Genomic DNA, 18528 nt, shown 5'->3' on the forward strand with positions numbered 1-18528 from the left:
GCAGTGAACTGCGAATTGAAGGAAGATAAGTGCTATTATGAGTTGTAGCAGCTGATGCTTATTTTGGCTGAAGCCTCGTCTGATATAATTAAGTAAATAAAAGGGTGCACTTTCTAAATTCAAGCGTAGATGAGATAACCAAGCCAATGATGCTTAACAAGTATTTTCGGATGATACTCTTTTTCTTTCATTTGTATTTCCAAAACATTGTAGTTGTAAACATAACAAGTATAGCCAAATAGCACCGGATACATTGCAAGGCAATATGTATAGACTATAGTGATTTTACATTACTACACAAAATAGTAACAACAAATTCCAGAAAGAGAAACAATCATAAATAAAGAATTAGAATTGAAACAATCTTTTGTAATTTAAAAAATTTACAATGAAACAATAGAAAATGGAAAAAGAAGGAACTGTACCATAAGAGTACATAGAAATGCTAGTGGAAGAATTCAAGATGACAAATTTGTATTTGATAGTGGTGTATATTGATTCTTCATATTCTTTAATTTAGAATTAAAAGGATTCTTTAATTTAAGATTAAAAGGGAAAAAATCTTGATTCATGTATTTATTTAAAATTTTAAAAATCATAATTGACTCTTGTGCTACTTACAGTTCAAAAAATAATTAAAATAATACTATTTAATTAATAGGAAAAAAAAAGGAAAAAACCTTGATTCATGTACTTATTTAAAATTCTAGACATCCTTATTGGCTTTTCTTCTGCCACGTTCCTTTTCTAATAAATAACTTACCTTTCAAAAAATAATTAAAATAATGTTATTAAATTAATTAGATGTTTAATTTAATCTATAGGTAAAATGATAATTCAACTTTTTAATTTGACTTATTAATAAGTATGATAATTATTATAATTATAAATTACAATATGTACATAGGTTTAATATGTAGATAGTATTGAGCTAATTTTGATTGCCTTTGAAGTATTTTTGAAAGATATCTTCCTCTAAACAATAGGTATGAAGTACTTTGTAGACCTCAATTACAAGTCTAGGAAACCTGGTGGAGAAATAGCTCTCAAAACCTTCAGGAACCTGTCCAAGAATTCCCTGTATTTCCTTTGAAAGCTCTCTGTAATGGTTTAACTTATTTCTGATAACACGCAACAAATCGCGGACACTATCGTATTTGTAACGCCTGTAGCGACCAATGTCATTGATAAATGCACTATCCATTTTATCATTCCACAGACCACCCAATGCCACGGTCTTAACACTTTCCAGTGCTCCCAAAAGTTCAGATCCATCTTCTCTATCCTCTAATTCCACTCTATCACTGGCGTCTCGGAGGAATGAGAGTCGCATCTCAGAATTCCAAAAGAAAGGATGATGCAATACCTCTACTGCTTTTGGCCTAAGGGATAACAGAAAGGCATACGCCCCCATCAGTGGAAGTACAAATATAATATCAATGACACAAAACTTACAAATTTATAATATCAGAGAACCAATACTATGTAGAGGACCAAAAATTTCAAAACCATGATGTCATTACCTTAGCTCTGGATTTGGATGTAGGAGTGCACTGATGAGATCTGTTGCCTCTGGAATATTCTCTATAAGGAATAAATCCTTTTGATCGTTAACTATATTTACATCACGTTCAAAACTATCCCCATACGGATGTTTTCCCCCGGTTATGCAGAAAAAGAGTACACAGCCTAAACTGAATAAATCCACAGCACGTGTCTGCCGTTCATGACGAAGTTGCTCAGGTGCTTGCCAACCTGAACTCCCAGAGCCTACAGATATTGTAACACGGGATAAGTGACATTCATGCACGTACATAGTTGCAAATAGATATGCAGAAGAAAGTTTCAAGATATCCCTATTTTCAAATGAAATGCCTGCCTCCAATGCATGGCTTCACTAATCACTATATAGATTTATCAACTCCATATTGAAATGAATAGAAGTTTTTCAAAAAATTTGGGACAAAAAGGAAGTGAATGGGACTTGTATTAATTACATTGAAAAATAAAAAGCAACAAAAGCAGGCCTTCCTCACCCTCCACTCAGAGTAAATAAGGTAGCATTGGGGCTGGGTAATGCACTTGAAAATGTCAATTGTCACAAGAGAAAAAAATGCAAGTTCTGAACTAAGGCTTACCAGTGGAATTTTTGGTTAATGAAGACATGTCCCCTGCAAGATGCTTGCTGATACCCATATCTGAAAGCTTTGCACTTACAGATCTCTCTTTTACTATAAGAATATTCTGAGGCTTCAAGTCACGGTGTACAATTCCCAGTTCATGCAAATGAGCAAGGCCATGAACCATATCTCTGCCATTACCAATCATAAAAGGGCTTAATTGTTAATTCTGAATGCCTCTCAAATACGTCTGAAAGAGCTGTAACTAAATAATGGTGAAACGAAAGGCACGTAAAAGACATAAAAAATCTAATGTCCACATCCTGAAATGTGTGTGAAAATTAGTATGTATTCGTTCAAAAGGGCAAACAAATAAATAAAATGTGATTCAACAAATGATTCAGAGGCTAATTGCCTTTATATTTTGTGAGATCAAAATAATATAGTACTCTAACAAAAAGATGAGATGAACTTCAAAGGCTTCATGGGAATACTGAAATTCCCATGACAGCCTATTAGATGCTTTAGCAATATAGATGTGAGAATTCTCAGCTTAAATGTTCCAAAGGCTGTGATTCATTTGCCTGAGAGTCGTCATTGAATTGTCTGTAAATCACAATGTTACATGTAGTAACAAATATTCCATCTTCAATTCACCAGGTGTGACAAGGATCATTAGGATAAAACTGCCCTGACATCATCCACTATAAATAATTACTTTTTTAGAACACATTTCTAGCGTAATTTGATGAAAAAAAGCATGAGTTACCACTAGGAGTTCAGTTCACTAAGCAAAATGATAAAGATTTAACAATTGTCAACATAATTTTATTTTTTTGGGGGGTGGGGGGGTAAAGATTTATCATCAAAATAATTCTGTACATATATACAAGAACTATTTCAATGTTAACTTTAATGGTCTATTCCAGTTCGAATTGGGACCCCTACATGATTTTTTAATTTCTGAAGTAAAAGCTATAGAATAACCAGCTTCAATATATGCTTACCTATTTCTGTATCCAACACCAATAATATAAAAGATTCAAGTCACCATGAACATTTCCTATGTCACATTGTTCGATCAATTCTTCAAGAAAAAATTGACGTGAACCGTGTAAAATATGAATTAACAGTTGGATAAACATTCAAGAAGTCCAGTTAGACATGCCCCAGAGTCGGACAATCCAAGAGAAGCTGTTTCCCATGCATGGTTATGTCAAATGAAAATTGTACCGATTACCCAGTTTAACGAGAGTGACTATCAGTTTAGAGTCATCTTGCTGAGAAAGCCATAGATCATGCACTTGTTATTGACTGATCAATGAGAATGAACACTTGACATTGAAGTGAGTCTCCACACAATGAACGAATTCAGATTAATAAAAGTAAATCAGAAACCGATAATAACAATAAACCAACCTCATCAATTTTAACAGGTGAGCTGAAGGATATCCACTGGGTTTCCATAACGGGAAGTCATCCTTGTCTCCAGATTTCCATTGAACTTTTACAGTGCAGTCACTTAAACAACCGGCATCCTGGTCATCTCCAGAAAATTGTTTTTGGTAGGAGCAGGTGACTGATGATATAAACTCATATAAGCTACAAGTGCAACGCTCAAGAGCCAGGTAAACAAAATCTTGATCGTACTCCACACCATACCAACGAACAATATTTGGGTGTTGGTCAGATGCAATAAGATTTTGAATTTCTTTCAGAGCCACTTTGTGATGAGTCTGGATGAGGCGTTTAACAGCTACAGGACGACCATCATAGATTCCCTCGAGTACGATAGTGCCATTGCTCCCCTTAGCTATTTCAGTGTTAGAAACCAATAACTTACCAATCTTCCGATGATATACAAGACTATCATACTTGCATAGATTCAGCTCCAAAACTTTCTCACTCTTTCCAATGACACCAACAAAACCACTTGCTTCTGTGTCATCATTATGACTATTTTTCTGATTCTTCTCATTACGTGTACTGCTCTTACTGAAACCTGACTTTCGAGATTTCTTCTTTTTTGAGGTTACAGCTTGCAGTTTGGGATCTGTAGCCTGCTTGTGCGACTTCCACCATTTCCACAGATAAGTCAAAGAGGAGAGAACAGGAATGAGCAGAATAAATGTATTTAGTACAACGGAATTCCACTTATATGAATGTACTAAAGCATCAGATTTTGTGACTTTATCTCCACCAGGCAGACCCATGAGCCCAAATTCTTTAGTCATAGATGGAAGAGAAGAAAGGATTATATCAGTTCTTGTGTTTGGAGGTAATCCCATTAACTCAGAAACTGGTTTTAATGCAGGGTTGATATAAATAGAAAGCTCCACATCTCCGGAAAGAGCATTATGTGGCCTACCAGATGCAAAAAGTGATTCTAATGATTTAAGATTCCTGACTCGGTGAACAACTGGCTTACTAGAACAAACTCCATATCCGGAATTCAACTGATCCTCTTGGTCAGAAAAATCACCAAGAAAACTACCAATTTGTTTACATTGCTGTGAAGCCTCAAAATCAGCAAACATTAAGTACCATAAAACCTTTCCAGTCTTCGAAGAAGTATATTTTAGAGCATAATCGGTTCTCATAATGTAGAGTGGATTAACAGCTTCTGAGTCTGTATCTTGCGCTGCTGCCCATCCTTCAACATCCTCCATTGGTACAATTGGATTTTGTCCAACATCTGTATCACCTTCTAAAGGGAACACATCTGACCTATATGTCTGGATAAGTTTCCCGGTTTTAGCATCAACAATGAATACAGTAGTCTTCTTTGACCCCAACATGATTCCACCAGCTGAGACATATGGAGTTTGTTTTAGAAATTCTTCCACACTGAATTGCAGCTCCTAAGATAATGAAAAAGAATAGCACATTAAGGAATGTAGTATTTTAGGGTTTAAAATACCTTTTAACACTTTGTTATGTCAAACCATTTAATGTGAGCATGCAGCAGTCTCGAAGTAATAACATCAAGTTCACAAGAATCACTCTCATCATGATATTTACACTAATAGATGGACAAAAGCAAAAAGGCTCTGGTGAAAAGATTCAAAAGCATCGCACACCTACTGGTGCCATAAAGGAATACAAGTTCTTCAGAAATACATTCCCTCAACACAAAACTCCGTAAAGTTTCTGACTAAGCATGGTAGAGGACAAGTTCAGTCGCGTACCACTTTTTCGAGGCCATTCCCATGCATGTATAATTTCCAATCTTCTCCACAATCTATATAGAAGTTATCATCCTCAATGGTAGCATTGTTACCATCACCTTGATAATCAGAGAGAGACTGATATGAAGAATAGATGGGTGCCCCTGACCTAAATGCCCAGATATCTTCTCCTGATTTTAAATCCAATAGATGTACCGTTCCATCTGGAGCAGCTACAATTGCTGTGTCACGCTTACTAAATTTCAAAACAAGATGACAACAAATTGCACTTGAATTAGCTTAGGGGCACTCGAGCAGAGAAATTATACAAAGAAGAAAGCAAGTGAAAGATGTTGAGAAAAATTAAGCAAATGAAATATAGGTGAACAAGTCCTCAACTCTAGGCATATTACCTTATCAAAGAAAATGTAAAATAAATGATTCTAAAGTTTCTAAAACGAAAAACAAAACAAAAACGAAGAATTTCACTACCATGCCAGTGTTCCACAATGTTGTTGTGTATCAGTATGCCATCATCATCTAACATCATCTATTCTAATAAAAAATAGAAACAGCAAAGCCTTCTTTGTTCAACACAAATGTGAAGCCTGTCCCACTTTATTTCTTGTTTAATTTTACCATTGTATCGATACGTGGTTATTTCCCTATCCTACTCCCAACAGTTTGCCTTACTGGATTATAATTTTCATAAGCTCTTAGCTCTCTTCTATACTGTGTTTATCTCCAATTTAAAGACAATTTTGGGAATTTTCTTTAGCATAATGGACATATCTTTGGTGTTCACATAGAAAATTAGTAGTTTGTTGGACATGTGGCAATCATATGAGGTTAAGAAGAGCTCAAAGCCAATAAGGGATGAGTATTCCCAGTTGCATAATCTGGAACTTATGGATGGAAAGAAACAAGGCATGCTTTGCTGGGAAGAAGTTAAAGATCTCTAGAGTAAAAATGAAAGCATTAAAAAAAAGTTTAGATGTGTACTTTGGTGTTATAGCAGTACTTTAGATACGATGGATAAGTATTTGGACTTTCTGTACTTGCTAGGAGATAATATATAGTAGTGGATTAAAGAGTTTGCTGCTAAATCCTGAATCTTTTTCTGTACCATTTTGGCATTCTTTTTAAAATCCCGACTTCAAAAAAAAATTAATGTGTGACTCGTTCAACCTCCAACTTCAATTAGTTGGGTGTTTACTAGGTCAATTGAAATGATGAGATGTGCGAAGAATAATTAATCCAAATGATTGGGTCAACATGGCTTAAGTGCATTATAAACAATTTGCTGGCATATCTGGTGGGAAAAAATCCATCAGAGTTTGATGGGTTAGGGAAAACCGCTGTAGAACGAAGCAAGGCTGTTAGTTGAGGCCTCACCGGGCTTTCATTCTATGACCACCATTTTCAACACATTTTCCACCCAACCCACACTGACAGAAATGAAATATGGTGGACGGTTTCATGACTCATACTGTTACTCATATCCCGACTCATACTCAATCTAACCCGTTGTGCCTATTTGACACTCGTCTCAGTACACTGTAACTTGTTTTCCAATTTATATCAAATTTGGATTGCTTTAATTAAAAAATTAAGTTAAGCAAACTCACAAGTGTGACCTCCTAACTAGTAACAACGGGTTGGGAAATGTAGTTGTTGTACAAACAACAAAAACAACAACAACAAACCAGTACAGTCCCTAAAGAGAAGTCTGGGAAAATGTATTTTTTTTTAAACATCCAAATGTTTTGGCCTCACCTCTCTCAAGATGAATATTTAGTGGCAATTTCTCAAGGTTTAATTCTTTGCTTCATGTTGAACATGGAATAATCAGGTCGCCATGACAGAGAAATATATACATCGACCGAAAACAATCACAAAATCCCACACTTTAAGATACTACAACTTGAAAACCAATAACTAGACACCGCAAAGCAAAAAAAAAAATAATAACAGCATACTTGAGAAAAATCATAGAAAACACCTGTAAGGATTATCCCCTCTTTTTGGAGGATTGTCCGTGGCACTACCTCCTTCCCACCAACACAAATACTGGATAACTCTGCCCACCAAGACTTAGGCAGATGGGAAGAACTCACTTGCCTCCACTGGGATTTAAACCTGATCTCATGGTTTCCTCCCCCTTCATTAATCACTAGTCCACACTCTTGGGTGCCAACACACATAAACATTCTTATCAGCCACATATCAGTATATAAATCAATCAGCTATGCCTCAACCAATTCGGCGTTGGCTAGTAGGATCCTCTGCATCCTATCCTTTCTACTCAACCCCTCCTTTTACTTTGACAACCCTTGTGTCCGTCCACCAGCTTGTGGGCACCTCAACTAATTCCATGTAATACCTACCACCTCCCACCAACAAACACCAGGTAACTCCATCCTATCCACCAAGGCTAGGACACATTTCTTCAAAGGATTCATCTTGACTACATTTAATTTCTAACTGCAGAACTTAAAAAATCATGGAAAAGGGGGAAGACTTACGGTTTGAGAGGCAATAGAGGACTGGAAGTAGGAACTTCTGAGCTAGGGATGATTTCAGCTTCCGGTTCGGGGCCTTCAGAATTTGATGGAGCTCCATATACAACAACTATAAACACAATTGCTAAAAAGAATATGATTAGGAAGAAACCCTTCATTTCCAAGATTTAGGGATCAGAAATTTACAAAAATTCCATCCAATACTTCTCAATCGAAGCAATTATGAACACAAGATGTTGATTTTGAAGACAAATTGAATTTATTGAGGTAAAAGTGACATCTTTTTAGCTCCTTTCTAGGGTTTTCGTTCCAATTTTGAACCAAAAAATGGATCTTTTCTAGGGTTTTCGTTTGCAGGGGAAAATCATAAACTAGATCGTCAGTTTGCAGAAATCGAGGTCGGATCCGTAAACCGTTAATTTCGGCGCTACTATGGCGTCTGGTCAACTGGTATAGCTTAAACATCAGCTTATCCTCTTTAATTGGAAAAAAAAATAATGTGTGATAAAATGGATTATTTGTGTTATTTCACAACTGGCTTATAAAGAAGTTAAATATGTGAAAATTTTATTTAAATAAATTTTGGACTCGAAAAAAAGAAAGTATTCGAAATAGAATTATAGAACAGCAAAATAGTAAGCTACAAAATAAATAAAGCAATATACAATTGAAAAAAGAAACATTTCAAAAATAAGAAATCAAAATGAATGTAAGGCGCAATATATATTGTAAGTTTTTTTTTATCAATTAATTTCATATGTGATAGTAGATTAACAATATTATATTGTGTTCAACGTTTAAAGCTTACGAAGAGACTTTTATAATTGTGATAATAAAATAAAATTTAATTTTATGTCAAATAGTCAACTTTGTCATCTATAATCTATAATTCATGTCTATGATAAATTTATAAGTGGAAAAATTGTGGTAGCACATAGTAGAACTTAATTTTATGTGAAATGGTCAATTTTATTGTCTAAGATGGAGCGTAGATAACTTTAGATTTACAAAAAAAATTATTTTTATTTTTTAAAATAGAAATATTATTTCTAGAAATTATTTGAATTTCGAAATTGAAAGAAAATTAAAAATAATAAAATATGAATAAATGAAGCAATAGATATCAAAACAATGAAGAGATAAAATCTATAATAAACTTATAATTGATAGTGCATAGAATTGATTTCATGTGACTTAGTCAACTTTAATATAATTAACTCAATGTTAACCATTTGTTGCTTGATTTCGGATAAGAAAGGGCAGTTGTCTTCAATTAGTAAAATCTACAATATCATAAAGTGAGTTATCGATGGCTCTTTTAATTTTTACCATGTCAATAAACTATCATCGACTTACCATTTTTCTTCTTTCATCATATGAAATTCACGTATTGCTATCAACTACAATCATCAATACAATTTCATTTTGAATTTATTTTAAATTTAAAGGATTTTATTTCCATAAAAAAGACTAGCTTGAATTGTTAATTTTTGAAGAAAAATATACAGAATTGAGATCATCAAATTTATTCTCAATCTCGATTAAATCGATATAGAAAGAATTCATACGAGTGTGATATTATTTTCTTAAGCTAATGGGACTTCCCACTCAGTTTTACACATCAAACATGTAGATAACAAAACTACTGTTGTTCTCAAATTATAACAAAAATGTCTTATTCATAGACTTTGCATTCCTCGTCAGAAGGATTTGTCTCACAGAACTCATCCAATGGGTCTCCACTTCCTGGTGCTGCAACACCTGGCCATTTGCTTGCTACTAGATGAGCCAAGTCCACAACTCTTTGGCTGCAATTCACAAAAATAATATATGAGCATCATGAAAGTTTTTGGTTAATTTCACGTATGGTTACTGAACTTTACCTGTATCCCCACTCGTTGTCATACCAAGCAACGACCTTGACCATATCATCTCCCATGACCATGGTCAAGGAGGAGTCGATGGTGGATGAAACGTCAGAGCATCGGAAGTCAACTGAAACAAGAGGGGCATCACACACATCTAATATGCCTTTCAGTGGACCATCAGCAGCCTTTCTGAATGCTGCATTCACATCCTCAGCTGTAATTCCTTTCTTCTCGACGTTGACAACAAGGTCAACGACTGAGACGTTAGGTGTTGGCACTCGGAGAGCAATGCCATTCAGCTTCCCCTTGAGCTGAGGTAGCACCAAAGACACTGCCTTGGCTGCACCAGTACTGGTTGGGACAATGTTCAATGCTGCTGCTCTCGCTCTCCTTAAGTCACGGTGTGAAGCATCGAGAAGCCTCTGAATGCCACAGAATCAACAATATAAGTGCGGAGTTGCATATTTCTACCATCAATATATTGACATGAAGACACCATATATGTGAGTGTTTCATTGATTTATTACCTGATCTCCGGTGTAAGAGTGAGTTGTTGTCATTGTACCCTTCACAATTCCTGAAATGTGAATCGAAATAGTTAACACAATAAACAAATTTGTGCCAATGTAGTGCTATTGTAATACAATTTGCTGCTTACCAAGTTCTTCATCCATGACTTTCACAAATGGAGCCAAGCAGTTAGTGGTGCAAGAGGCATTGCTGCAGTTGCAAAGCAAAGAACTTATAAATTTTGAACAATATGAAACTGTGAAGGTCTTATATAGTTGAGGATGATTAACTTTTCAAACGATGAAAGACTGACCTTATGATGTTGGCAATCTCATGAGAGTAGTCTTGCTCGTTCACTCCAACAACATAGGTTGGAATGTCAGCACCTTTTGCTGGTGCAGTGATGATAACTTTCTTGGCACCAGCTTGGATGTGCTTCCCTGCACCTGGACCATCAACAAACACACCAGTTCCCTGTGATTCAAATAATATAATCAGCTCGGAACCATTTCTCAGAATCATCGAGTTGTAAGATGTTTGAACTCCACCGATCACAGAGGATAGTTGAACAAAGGACTGCAACTTGTCTACCTTGATCCTCATTAATTCAATCTTATCATGCAAATCATTTAATCCTGGTTATGCATACAATTTCTAAAATTCGCAATGAGAACCAGTATTTGAACCTAAACAGGATAAAAGTACTTCTTCAATGAACATGATATCAGTTATCACACCATTAACAATGCATGAACAACTCATCTAAAAACTTAAACTGTTAAAAGAGAACACACTTTTATTTTCTTATTTACGTATTCAACAGACTGCAGACAAGAAGTTTACCTCAATAACAATGTCAATGCCAAGTTCAGCCCAAGGAAGCTTGAGGGGATCCCTGCTAGAAACTACCTTGATGTGCTTTCCATCAACACTAATGGTTTCATTATCCACTATTTTGACATCAGCTTTGAATGTTCCCAGCATTGAATCATACTTTAGCAAGTGAGATGCCTGCATAGTGCATTTTGCAGCAAAACTCAACCATTAATAATGAAGTTAAATTGAATTAATTGTTGCCACAAACGAAAACAAAGAATTTGGACTCACGTTCTTGACACCGCCACTGTCATTGACAACCACAACATCAAGTGGTGAGTCTTTGCGACCATGCCAGCATCGGAGGAAATTCCTACCAATTCTACCAAAACCGTTGATAGCAACCTTCAATTTAGCAACAGTTTCTCCCTTAGCCGGGGCTGATCCTGTAGTCTAGTTTTTCATACCATAAAAAACAGATCAGTTCCACAAGCCTACTACCCTATAAAGAGTTTAAACTTCCTTCCTACAGTGACAGTATTATGCTATAATTAAGATCACTTAAAAGATAACTACAGCTAATCGTTGATATCCCTGTGATTAGTAACCTGCTACGACATGTTAAAATATATTGATGGCGTAAATCCACCTACAGAGAAGCTATAGCTTGGCTAGATTTTGGGATTAAGGTACATATATAGTAGGTACTATTGTACATAGATTTTCAAGTTTCAACTTCAACATCTAAGCCAATTAATGGGAGCTTAGTATTCTTTATAAGAAAAGCTGAAAAGTAGGGAAATCAAAGAGCTACCTTTGGAGTGAGTTGTGCAGAGACAACATCAAAGAAAGAAGACTCTCTGTTGGAAAAAGTCACACATCCACTTGATCTTAGACCAGAAAATTCAGCTACTTCAAATTTCTGCAAAAACAAAGCATGAAAATTCAGAAAGACCATAATTTCCTAACATATTAGCTATGTTGCTCAGACTCCGAGATTGTATATGATCTTTCAAAAGTAGTGGATTTTCAGAGGATCTGACACCACACCAGTGCGACAATACTTAGCATCTTAGTACTGAAAAGGAAAGGAAAGAAAAGAAACCTTGGATAAACATTGTGTGGGGAATGAGTAGGAGTTCTTATTGGAAGGAAGCCTTGTGCTTGTAGGAATTCGTGAAGAAGCCAAAGCTGCATGAGAAGCCATGGCTGCAACTAAATGATCTTGAGGAAAGCTACTTCTTTTTTGGTATATATGGTTTAAAATATGGTTTGTTCCCACCATATTATTGATATTTTTTTATTTGATGTAAATATAGTCATGGTTGATATTTAAGGTAAAAGAAATGAGTGGTGAAGATGGTGTATGAGATTGATATGAGATAAGATCATGTCCCCATGTAATCTTCCATTTTCATAATCTCAACCACAGATTGTTCTTTTTTATTCCGTTCATGCCCTTGAGATTCTCTATACTGACCTGGCTGTAATTTGTTTTTGTTTGGAATTGTAAACGGATATTTACACCATCAGTGTAATTCAACCCGCTAAGATAGAGGTTTACAATGGGGGAAAACCATGCAAGAAGAATATTGCACTCATCTTCAGTCCCTCTAAATGTTTGGCTAGTATTTGCTGGAACGATAGTAAATATCAGCGTCTATTCATTAGGAAAAAAGTGAAAATATATTAATACTATTGCTGAAGGTAAACTTTTATTTTGAGCTACTTGGTAGGGGTAACGTACATACTACTTTTTCCCGACGATGGGTATATTGTGGTGGAACCATGTGTAATGTACTCCAATATTAAAGATTCACATGTTCAAATTTATGAATCAACAGGCTTCTCGTGCTGGTCTTGATAGCAAGTTATAAAATATATTACCCCTCGAAAAAGAACACTAAGAAAATTGTAGGACAAAGATGAGTTTTAAAAGAGTTCCATGTCAATAGAAAACAGAAGCAGCATATAAAATCACATAATGTTTCCTCATTTTGGGATATCATATTGTAGCGAATACCAAAAACATCAAAACTGAACTAGGAATATTCCCATATACTCGATGTCCTCAGCTGACTTGATACTAAGAAGATAGAAATGTTTCTTATACAACAGCTTCAACATCATCCGAGTTCACAGCAGCTCCATTTGGTGTGTCATCTGACCTCAACTGGGTAGAAATGTCATCAATCGCCGAGTTCAGCTGGTCAATCTTTTCAGCAAGCTTCTTGCGTTGTTTCTGCAGACAGAAAAGTATGCATGAGTCAGAGGAAGTGGGAATACAAGATTATAACCCCGAACGGTTGGTTTATTGGTTTATCCTGTGTGAAAGTAAATGGCTGTAACACATGTATAGAGATGATCCAACATCTTTTCACTAGGGGATCAAGAGTAGCCTCTCCAATACAGTTACTAGAAAGCTTTCTACTAGGATTGTCAAGCATCAATATTCATGTAGCACGAATACTGAAGCTAAACTTTTAGAACTGGAGCAACACACAATTGGCAGCTTTTGCTGCTCAGCTGTTTCTTCAGAATGCATAATCAAAAACGTAATCTGTTGACAAGTTCAAAACTACATGATGGTCACAACTACCAGCACTTGTTCAATTACAATCCTTTTATTCAAGTATGGGAGAAGACAATTGCAGGTTATAGGTATAAGAGTAGTACTCTTTCAGTTTCATTGTTCACCAACAAAGGGAAGATAAAGTAGAAGTCCTTTGAAGGAACACAACATGGCAACTTACTAGAGTTATAACCTTTTTAGCTCAAGTGAAGATTAAGGTACACAGACTCGGGAAAACAGAATCACATCAATTAGTGAGACTAAAATCACAAGGAAACTATATTTTAATCAGAAGAGATGGTTCCCAGCACAAAGATATCTCCTTATATGATCAAAAATGTGCACAACACTAGCTTACCTCTAATGCTTTGTCTTCGTCATATATAAACTTGGGCAATTTTCTCATCAGGTCCTTCTTATCAGCTCCAGCTAATGCCTTGCTGATCTGTTAAGAAGAATTACACGGCAATCAGCTGGCTCCTCCCCTAAAGTGCAGCACTCAGAAAGAGAATAAAATATAAAAATGACCAATGAGATTAAGATGTGACTTTCACTAATGTTTAGCACAATAAAGGCAGCAACCAATGTAATTCCATATTTACCTGAGGTGCAAACACACATCCAAGAGTGCCAACAATTATTCCTCCCAGAACAAAGCCACCAACAAAGATGCCAGCACCGCTTCCGCTTGACCTTCCACCATCACTGCCAATTCAGAAGGAGAAATATTTGATACAACAATTTCTCGATTAGGTTTAGGTGGATAACCAATATATGAAAGAAACAAATTTCCTGGGTTCTGCTGTTTTGTTTGGCAGAAACCAACTCAAAGCAGAGAGTTCATGCATAAGCTGCATATTGAATACAAGAAGGTAATACCTGTATGACGCTTGAATGATCAATGATCTTTTAGAAGAATATGATTTTCCTCCGTGACTTGGACTGAAGGACAACTTGGTAGCACTAACATTTTGGTCCAGTGACTTCAAGCAAGAACCTAGCACAATAACAAAGTCAAAGATTTTACACCGCATAGGTTCTGAAAGACAGCAAACCATGAGTGCAATAAATGTTCTACTAACGTTATTTATAGGCCCAAACACAAATATAAGTAATATATGTTTTTTTAAAATACTGAGAAATTCCCGAGGCCAATGGCGCATGTTCAAAACTCGGGATACATGCCAGTCCTCTATCATTCTCCACTAAAGTACCAAGCTTTTATCTGCAACAAAGTTCAAAATCGAGCGTGTGTCTAACCCACACATCACATGTTGCACTCTTAACACTATACCAAAGCCCTCAGGCATAATTTTGAGAAATATAACCATCATGCTTTCCACGAAAAAAGTACAAAAGCTCCAGTATTGGAAACATGCATTTCATTTGTATCATAACATTTGCCTTCCTTCGCTGAAAATAATTAATCACAAGCATGAATTATACCAGGTGAATTTTGACCTTAACATGACCCTATTTTCGATATAGTGAAGAGAATCCCTGGCAGAAAATTCCTATAATTCCTCATATCTATTAGATTATGAATAAACTATAGCATTCAATGAGCTACCTGGTATTTTATATTCGTATAAAGTATAATTTCCATTCTATTCAGAATCAAATCAAAAGCTTATTTGATCTTTAACAATAATAATAATAATAATCACAAACAACAACAATTATCACTTGAACAGACAGTAATAAATATACAAAATTGAATAAGAAATGTGTGACAAATAAAAAAAGGGGGAATCACGTTATCACCAAGCAGAATATAACCCAATTGCAGAAAACGCCTATCTCATGCATGAATATGTGAACTAGGGGAAAGTATAAGAAGTTAGGCATCTCCCTATCAAACTTATAGAAGTACAAATGGATATGGTAGTTGTAACCACCAAACGGCTCATTGTTCGGATGCTAGAGCTCATAACTTTAGTAACACGGGTCGCTGGATCCTAACAGATAAACATTTGACAAGTTCATGCTACAATGTTAAGACTGGCTTACTACTAGCACACACATGTTACTAGCAAACATCTGGTGTTCTAACACCCCTCACACCCATCCTAACTGAAGCATGGTTGAGAACTCAAAGGGGCATGGACCTGACACTAATACCGTGTAAAGATATAACACCTTAGGCAAATTCAACCCCAAAAGCTAGCTCGGGAGGGGAGGACTGCCCACTCACCAACCAATGTAGAACTCTAACAATATCCAAAACCAACAGTCTAAGGAGCTCAAGAGACTAGTATTAGAAGCTAAGATATATTAAATCAGTGAATGAGAGCATCAAAACTAAATAATACAACCAGATCAACAAAGAATAAACACACTCTACCCCGATTTGGGTATAGTACGGAGCTCGACAGACGCAAATCATAAGCTCACTCAGCAAAAAAATAAAGGCCAGACCAACGAGATCGAGAAATGAAAAACAAAAGCAAATACACAGCCATTCAACAATCCGTCAATAACTAATAAAAAGCTCAGATAGCAATGTAAATCAGTACAAAAATAAACAAACAAACAATACAATCAGATCAACAAACGAAAACCAAAATAAAAGGAAATTGAAGAGATTACCTGAGGAGAAATGGAGAGAAGGGCTTCTGGGTTTGGATAAAATCAATGAATTTGAAAGAGCAGTCATTTTTGCAGTGAAACAAATTTGGATTGTGGAGAAGATTACAACAGAGAAGTGATTAATGGGTTATAGTACGTTTATATTTTTCCTCATTCGATAATATCAATGCCACATTGGGGACATCTCGTAAAAACCAATACTTATTATTATTAATAAAAAAAAAAATTTAATTAATTAAACATATAGTAGTATGTATTTAGGAGTCGAGATTAGAGAAAGTTGCTCGAATCATAAGCACTTGAGATCTCATTTTCGGTCTAAATATTGTGAGTTCTAATCACCAATAAGGTGGGAGTTTCCTAAAAAATGTTATTCGAATTATCAAAAGTAGTAGAAACTACTCTCTTCGACTCTAATTAGTTATTCATTTCTCTTTTTATAGTTGTCCTTGATTACTAGTCTATTTTGACAAATCAAGAAACGATAAATTTTTTTATCGATTATACCCTCAATTAAAATGACTAATTACTTTGAAGGATGTAAAACTTTTCATCCACTTCATAATTAATAGATGTTAAATGGTAAATTAACTTCATCATTAATTATTTTCTTAATAGGCGTGTCAAATCAAAAGTTGACAAGTATATACTAAAACTAATTTAATCAATAGTACATTTTTGCATGTTTAGTGTAATTTGTCTAAACTATAATACTCTAGATTATATCTCAGTTTCTCAAATTTTATCGAATGAATGTATGATTAAATTCTAAATGTGATTTAACTATCGAACATCAAAAGCTATTGCAGCTCAAGTAATTAATTTAATTATGGTATTTGGATAAGTTTTTGCCTAGCTCAACAAATTTTACAAAATATTTATTATCATCTATCGATATAGATATCAAATAATTCTATTCAACGAGGCTTGACAAAATCTTAAATCACTAGTAAAGATATAACAAATGTACCTATTAATTAATTTGTTAAAGTAAGGCAAGAAATTAAAAGTAGGGGTGTGCATTGATCGGTTCGGTTTGGTTCGGTTTTATGTATTATCAGTTTGATTTATCAATTTTTGGTTTTTCAATAAGCTAACCCGATAACAAACCAATAAGATATTATTTTTAGGTTTTCAGTTCATCGATTTTTGAAAGTTATCGGTTCGATTTTCAGTTAACCCAATAAGAAAATATCCGTAAAATATTATATGACTTCTTACTTAGCTAAATGTAGTATGAACGTTATAATTACATTTCACCGCCAAAACATAGTACGAACCTTTACAAACTTGCAAATGCTACAACCTACAATTACAAACTAAAACTAAAATCAACTAGTCCAACAAGACTAAAACTAAAATCAAAAGCTACAATTGCGAAACCTTACATTAGTTTTTAGATTTTTAGTAAACAATAAAAACTAGTAAAGGGGCGTAGTGTGAAGTAGATAGAATATTAATAATTTGATATAGTTATAGAGCCTAGTTATAGTTATAGAGTCTAGTTATATATTAAATTATTAGGGAGGATATAATAGTAAATTATTACTATCTTATTGGGTTATCAGTTTACCCAATAACCCAATAGTAAAACTCGATATCAAACCAATAACCCAATAACTTTTTTTTTATAAACCAATTAAAAACCCAATAACCCAATTACCCAATAACAACAACCCAAAATATTTTTTTCAATTCAGTTTATCGATCGGTTCAATTTTTGCACAAGTAATAAATGTTGATCGAATTGGGCCAAATGAAAAGTAGATTGCAAGCAACCTAAGCCCATTATTTTCCATGACCCAGGTCCAATCAATTTAAAAGGGCTTTGACTGTTTAATGAAATAGCCATTTTTGCGATGGTATTTAAAATTTAGCGTAATCGAAAATTGAATAATTTTATGCTAGTACTTCACGTGAACCCATAACTTGTATGTTACATAATCGTCCCTAACGACAAGTTATTAGACAAACTCTCACGGTAATACAAGTTTGCTTAAATTATACAAATGTTAGCTGCCAAAAATGTAATAATTTTTTTTTTAAAAATAAATTTTAGCAAGTTGTTTGGTGACAAAATTTCTACAATATGAATACTTTAGTTGTCAACTTGATTGAAACTTGTAGTTAATTAGTTGGTTGCAAATTGCATAGTTTGATATTAATTCACATATATACCGCACATCAAGTTATTTACTTAATATTAAAATTAGTGAAGAATCATTTCTATAAATAGCCATTTCTTGATCATTACTATTTGTCTTGAATAGCCCGAGATGAAGCACAATGCATGGAATAATTAAATTTGGGGAGAGATATAAGTATCGTTCAAAACATTTATGAAGAGAATGAGACGCACATAAA

The 18528-nt window shown here is 34.8% G+C and overlaps 3 protein-coding genes across 5 annotated transcripts; all 3 read right to left on the reverse strand.

Annotated features, from left to right (window-relative positions):
• Positions 1 to 842: 842 nt before the first annotated feature.
• On the reverse strand, positions 843 to 8601 carry LOC101263702 (serine/threonine-protein kinase/endoribonuclease IRE1b-like). 3 transcript variants are annotated; one of them, XM_004238397.5, is made up of 6 exons: positions 7813 to 8601; positions 5309 to 5543; positions 3540 to 4981; positions 2139 to 2311; positions 1524 to 1770; positions 843 to 1382 (listed from the first exon to the last, which is right to left on the reverse strand). In XM_004238397.5, the coding sequence occupies exons 1-6, from the start codon at positions 7965 to 7967 to the stop codon at positions 932 to 934; spliced, it is 2703 nt and encodes a 900-aa protein (XP_004238445.2). In that variant the 5' UTR covers positions 7968 to 8601; the 3' UTR covers positions 843 to 931. The 3 variants fall into 3 exon arrangements, with proteins under 3 accessions (XP_004238445.2, XP_069153586.1, XP_010320476.2); XM_069297485.1 differs by having other exon boundaries at positions 3540 to 4929; positions 5041 to 5543; positions 7813 to 8352; XM_010322174.4 differs by having other exon boundaries at positions 3540 to 4929; positions 7813 to 8328.
• A 711-nt stretch (positions 8602 to 9312) lies between these two features.
• LOC101264004 (glyceraldehyde-3-phosphate dehydrogenase B, chloroplastic) lies at positions 9313 to 12609 on the reverse strand. The gene is made up of 9 exons (XM_004238398.5): positions 12109 to 12609; positions 11818 to 11925; positions 11295 to 11456; positions 11031 to 11198; positions 10501 to 10661; positions 10336 to 10397; positions 10205 to 10254; positions 9693 to 10099; positions 9313 to 9617 (listed from the first exon to the last, which is right to left on the reverse strand). Exons 1-9 carry the CDS (start codon positions 12286 to 12288, stop codon positions 9485 to 9487), a joined length of 1431 nt encoding a protein of 476 aa, XP_004238446.3. The 5' UTR covers positions 12289 to 12609; the 3' UTR covers positions 9313 to 9484.
• A 324-nt stretch (positions 12610 to 12933) lies between these two features.
• Positions 12934 to 16576, reverse strand: LOC101264321 (uncharacterized). The gene is made up of 5 exons (XM_004238399.5): positions 16165 to 16576; positions 14455 to 14572; positions 14178 to 14280; positions 13934 to 14020; positions 12934 to 13245 (listed from the first exon to the last, which is right to left on the reverse strand). Exons 1-5 carry the CDS (start codon positions 16229 to 16231, stop codon positions 13111 to 13113), a joined length of 510 nt encoding a protein of 169 aa, XP_004238447.1. The 5' UTR covers positions 16232 to 16576; the 3' UTR covers positions 12934 to 13110.
• Positions 16577 to 18528: the final 1952 nt, after the last annotated feature.

The sequence above is a fragment of the Solanum lycopersicum genome, chromosome 4 (assembly GCF_036512215.1).
Source record: "Solanum lycopersicum chromosome 4, SLM_r2.1".
Taxonomy (NCBI): Eukaryota; Viridiplantae; Streptophyta; class Magnoliopsida; order Solanales; family Solanaceae; genus Solanum; species Solanum lycopersicum.

What these genes read in the sequence shown, in the direction of transcription:
- LOC101263702 (XM_004238397.5), bottom strand. Translation starts at nt 7,967, where the DNA reads ATGAAGGGTTTCTTCCTAATCATATTCTTTTTAGCAATTGTGTTTATA. An exon ending in CACCTGTTAAAATTGATGAG is followed by an intron (nt 2,312 to 3,539) that starts GTTGGTTTATTG and finishes TGGTAATGGCAG; the next exon opens with AGATATGGTTCATGGCCTTG. An exon ending in CATCCAAATCCAGAGCTAAG is followed by an intron (nt 1,383 to 1,523) that starts GTAATGACATCA and finishes GTTATCCCTTAG; the next exon opens with GCCAAAAGCAGTAGAGGTAT.
- LOC101264004 (XM_004238398.5), bottom strand. Translation starts at nt 12,288, where the DNA reads ATGGTGGGAACAAACCATATTTTAAACCATATATACCAAAAAAGAAGT. An exon ending in CCACACAATGTTTATCCAAG is followed by an intron (nt 11,926 to 12,108) that starts GTTTCTTTTCTT and finishes TTGTTTTTGCAG; the next exon opens with AAATTTGAAGTAGCTGAATT. An exon ending in ACTCTTACACCGGAGATCAG is followed by an intron (nt 10,100 to 10,204) that starts GTAATAAATCAA and finishes TGTGGCATTCAG; the next exon opens with AGGCTTCTCGATGCTTCACA.
- LOC101264321 (XM_004238399.5), bottom strand. Translation starts at nt 16,231, where the DNA reads ATGACTGCTCTTTCAAATTCATTGATTTTATCCAAACCCAGAAGCCCT. An exon ending in TTCTCTCCATTTCTCCTCAG is followed by an intron (nt 14,573 to 16,164) that starts GTAATCTCTTCA and finishes TTATTGTGCTAG; the next exon opens with GTTCTTGCTTGAAGTCACTG. An exon ending in ACGAAGACAAAGCATTAGAG is followed by an intron (nt 13,246 to 13,933) that starts GTAAGCTAGTGT and finishes TTCTGTCTGCAG; the next exon opens with AAACAACGCAAGAAGCTTGC.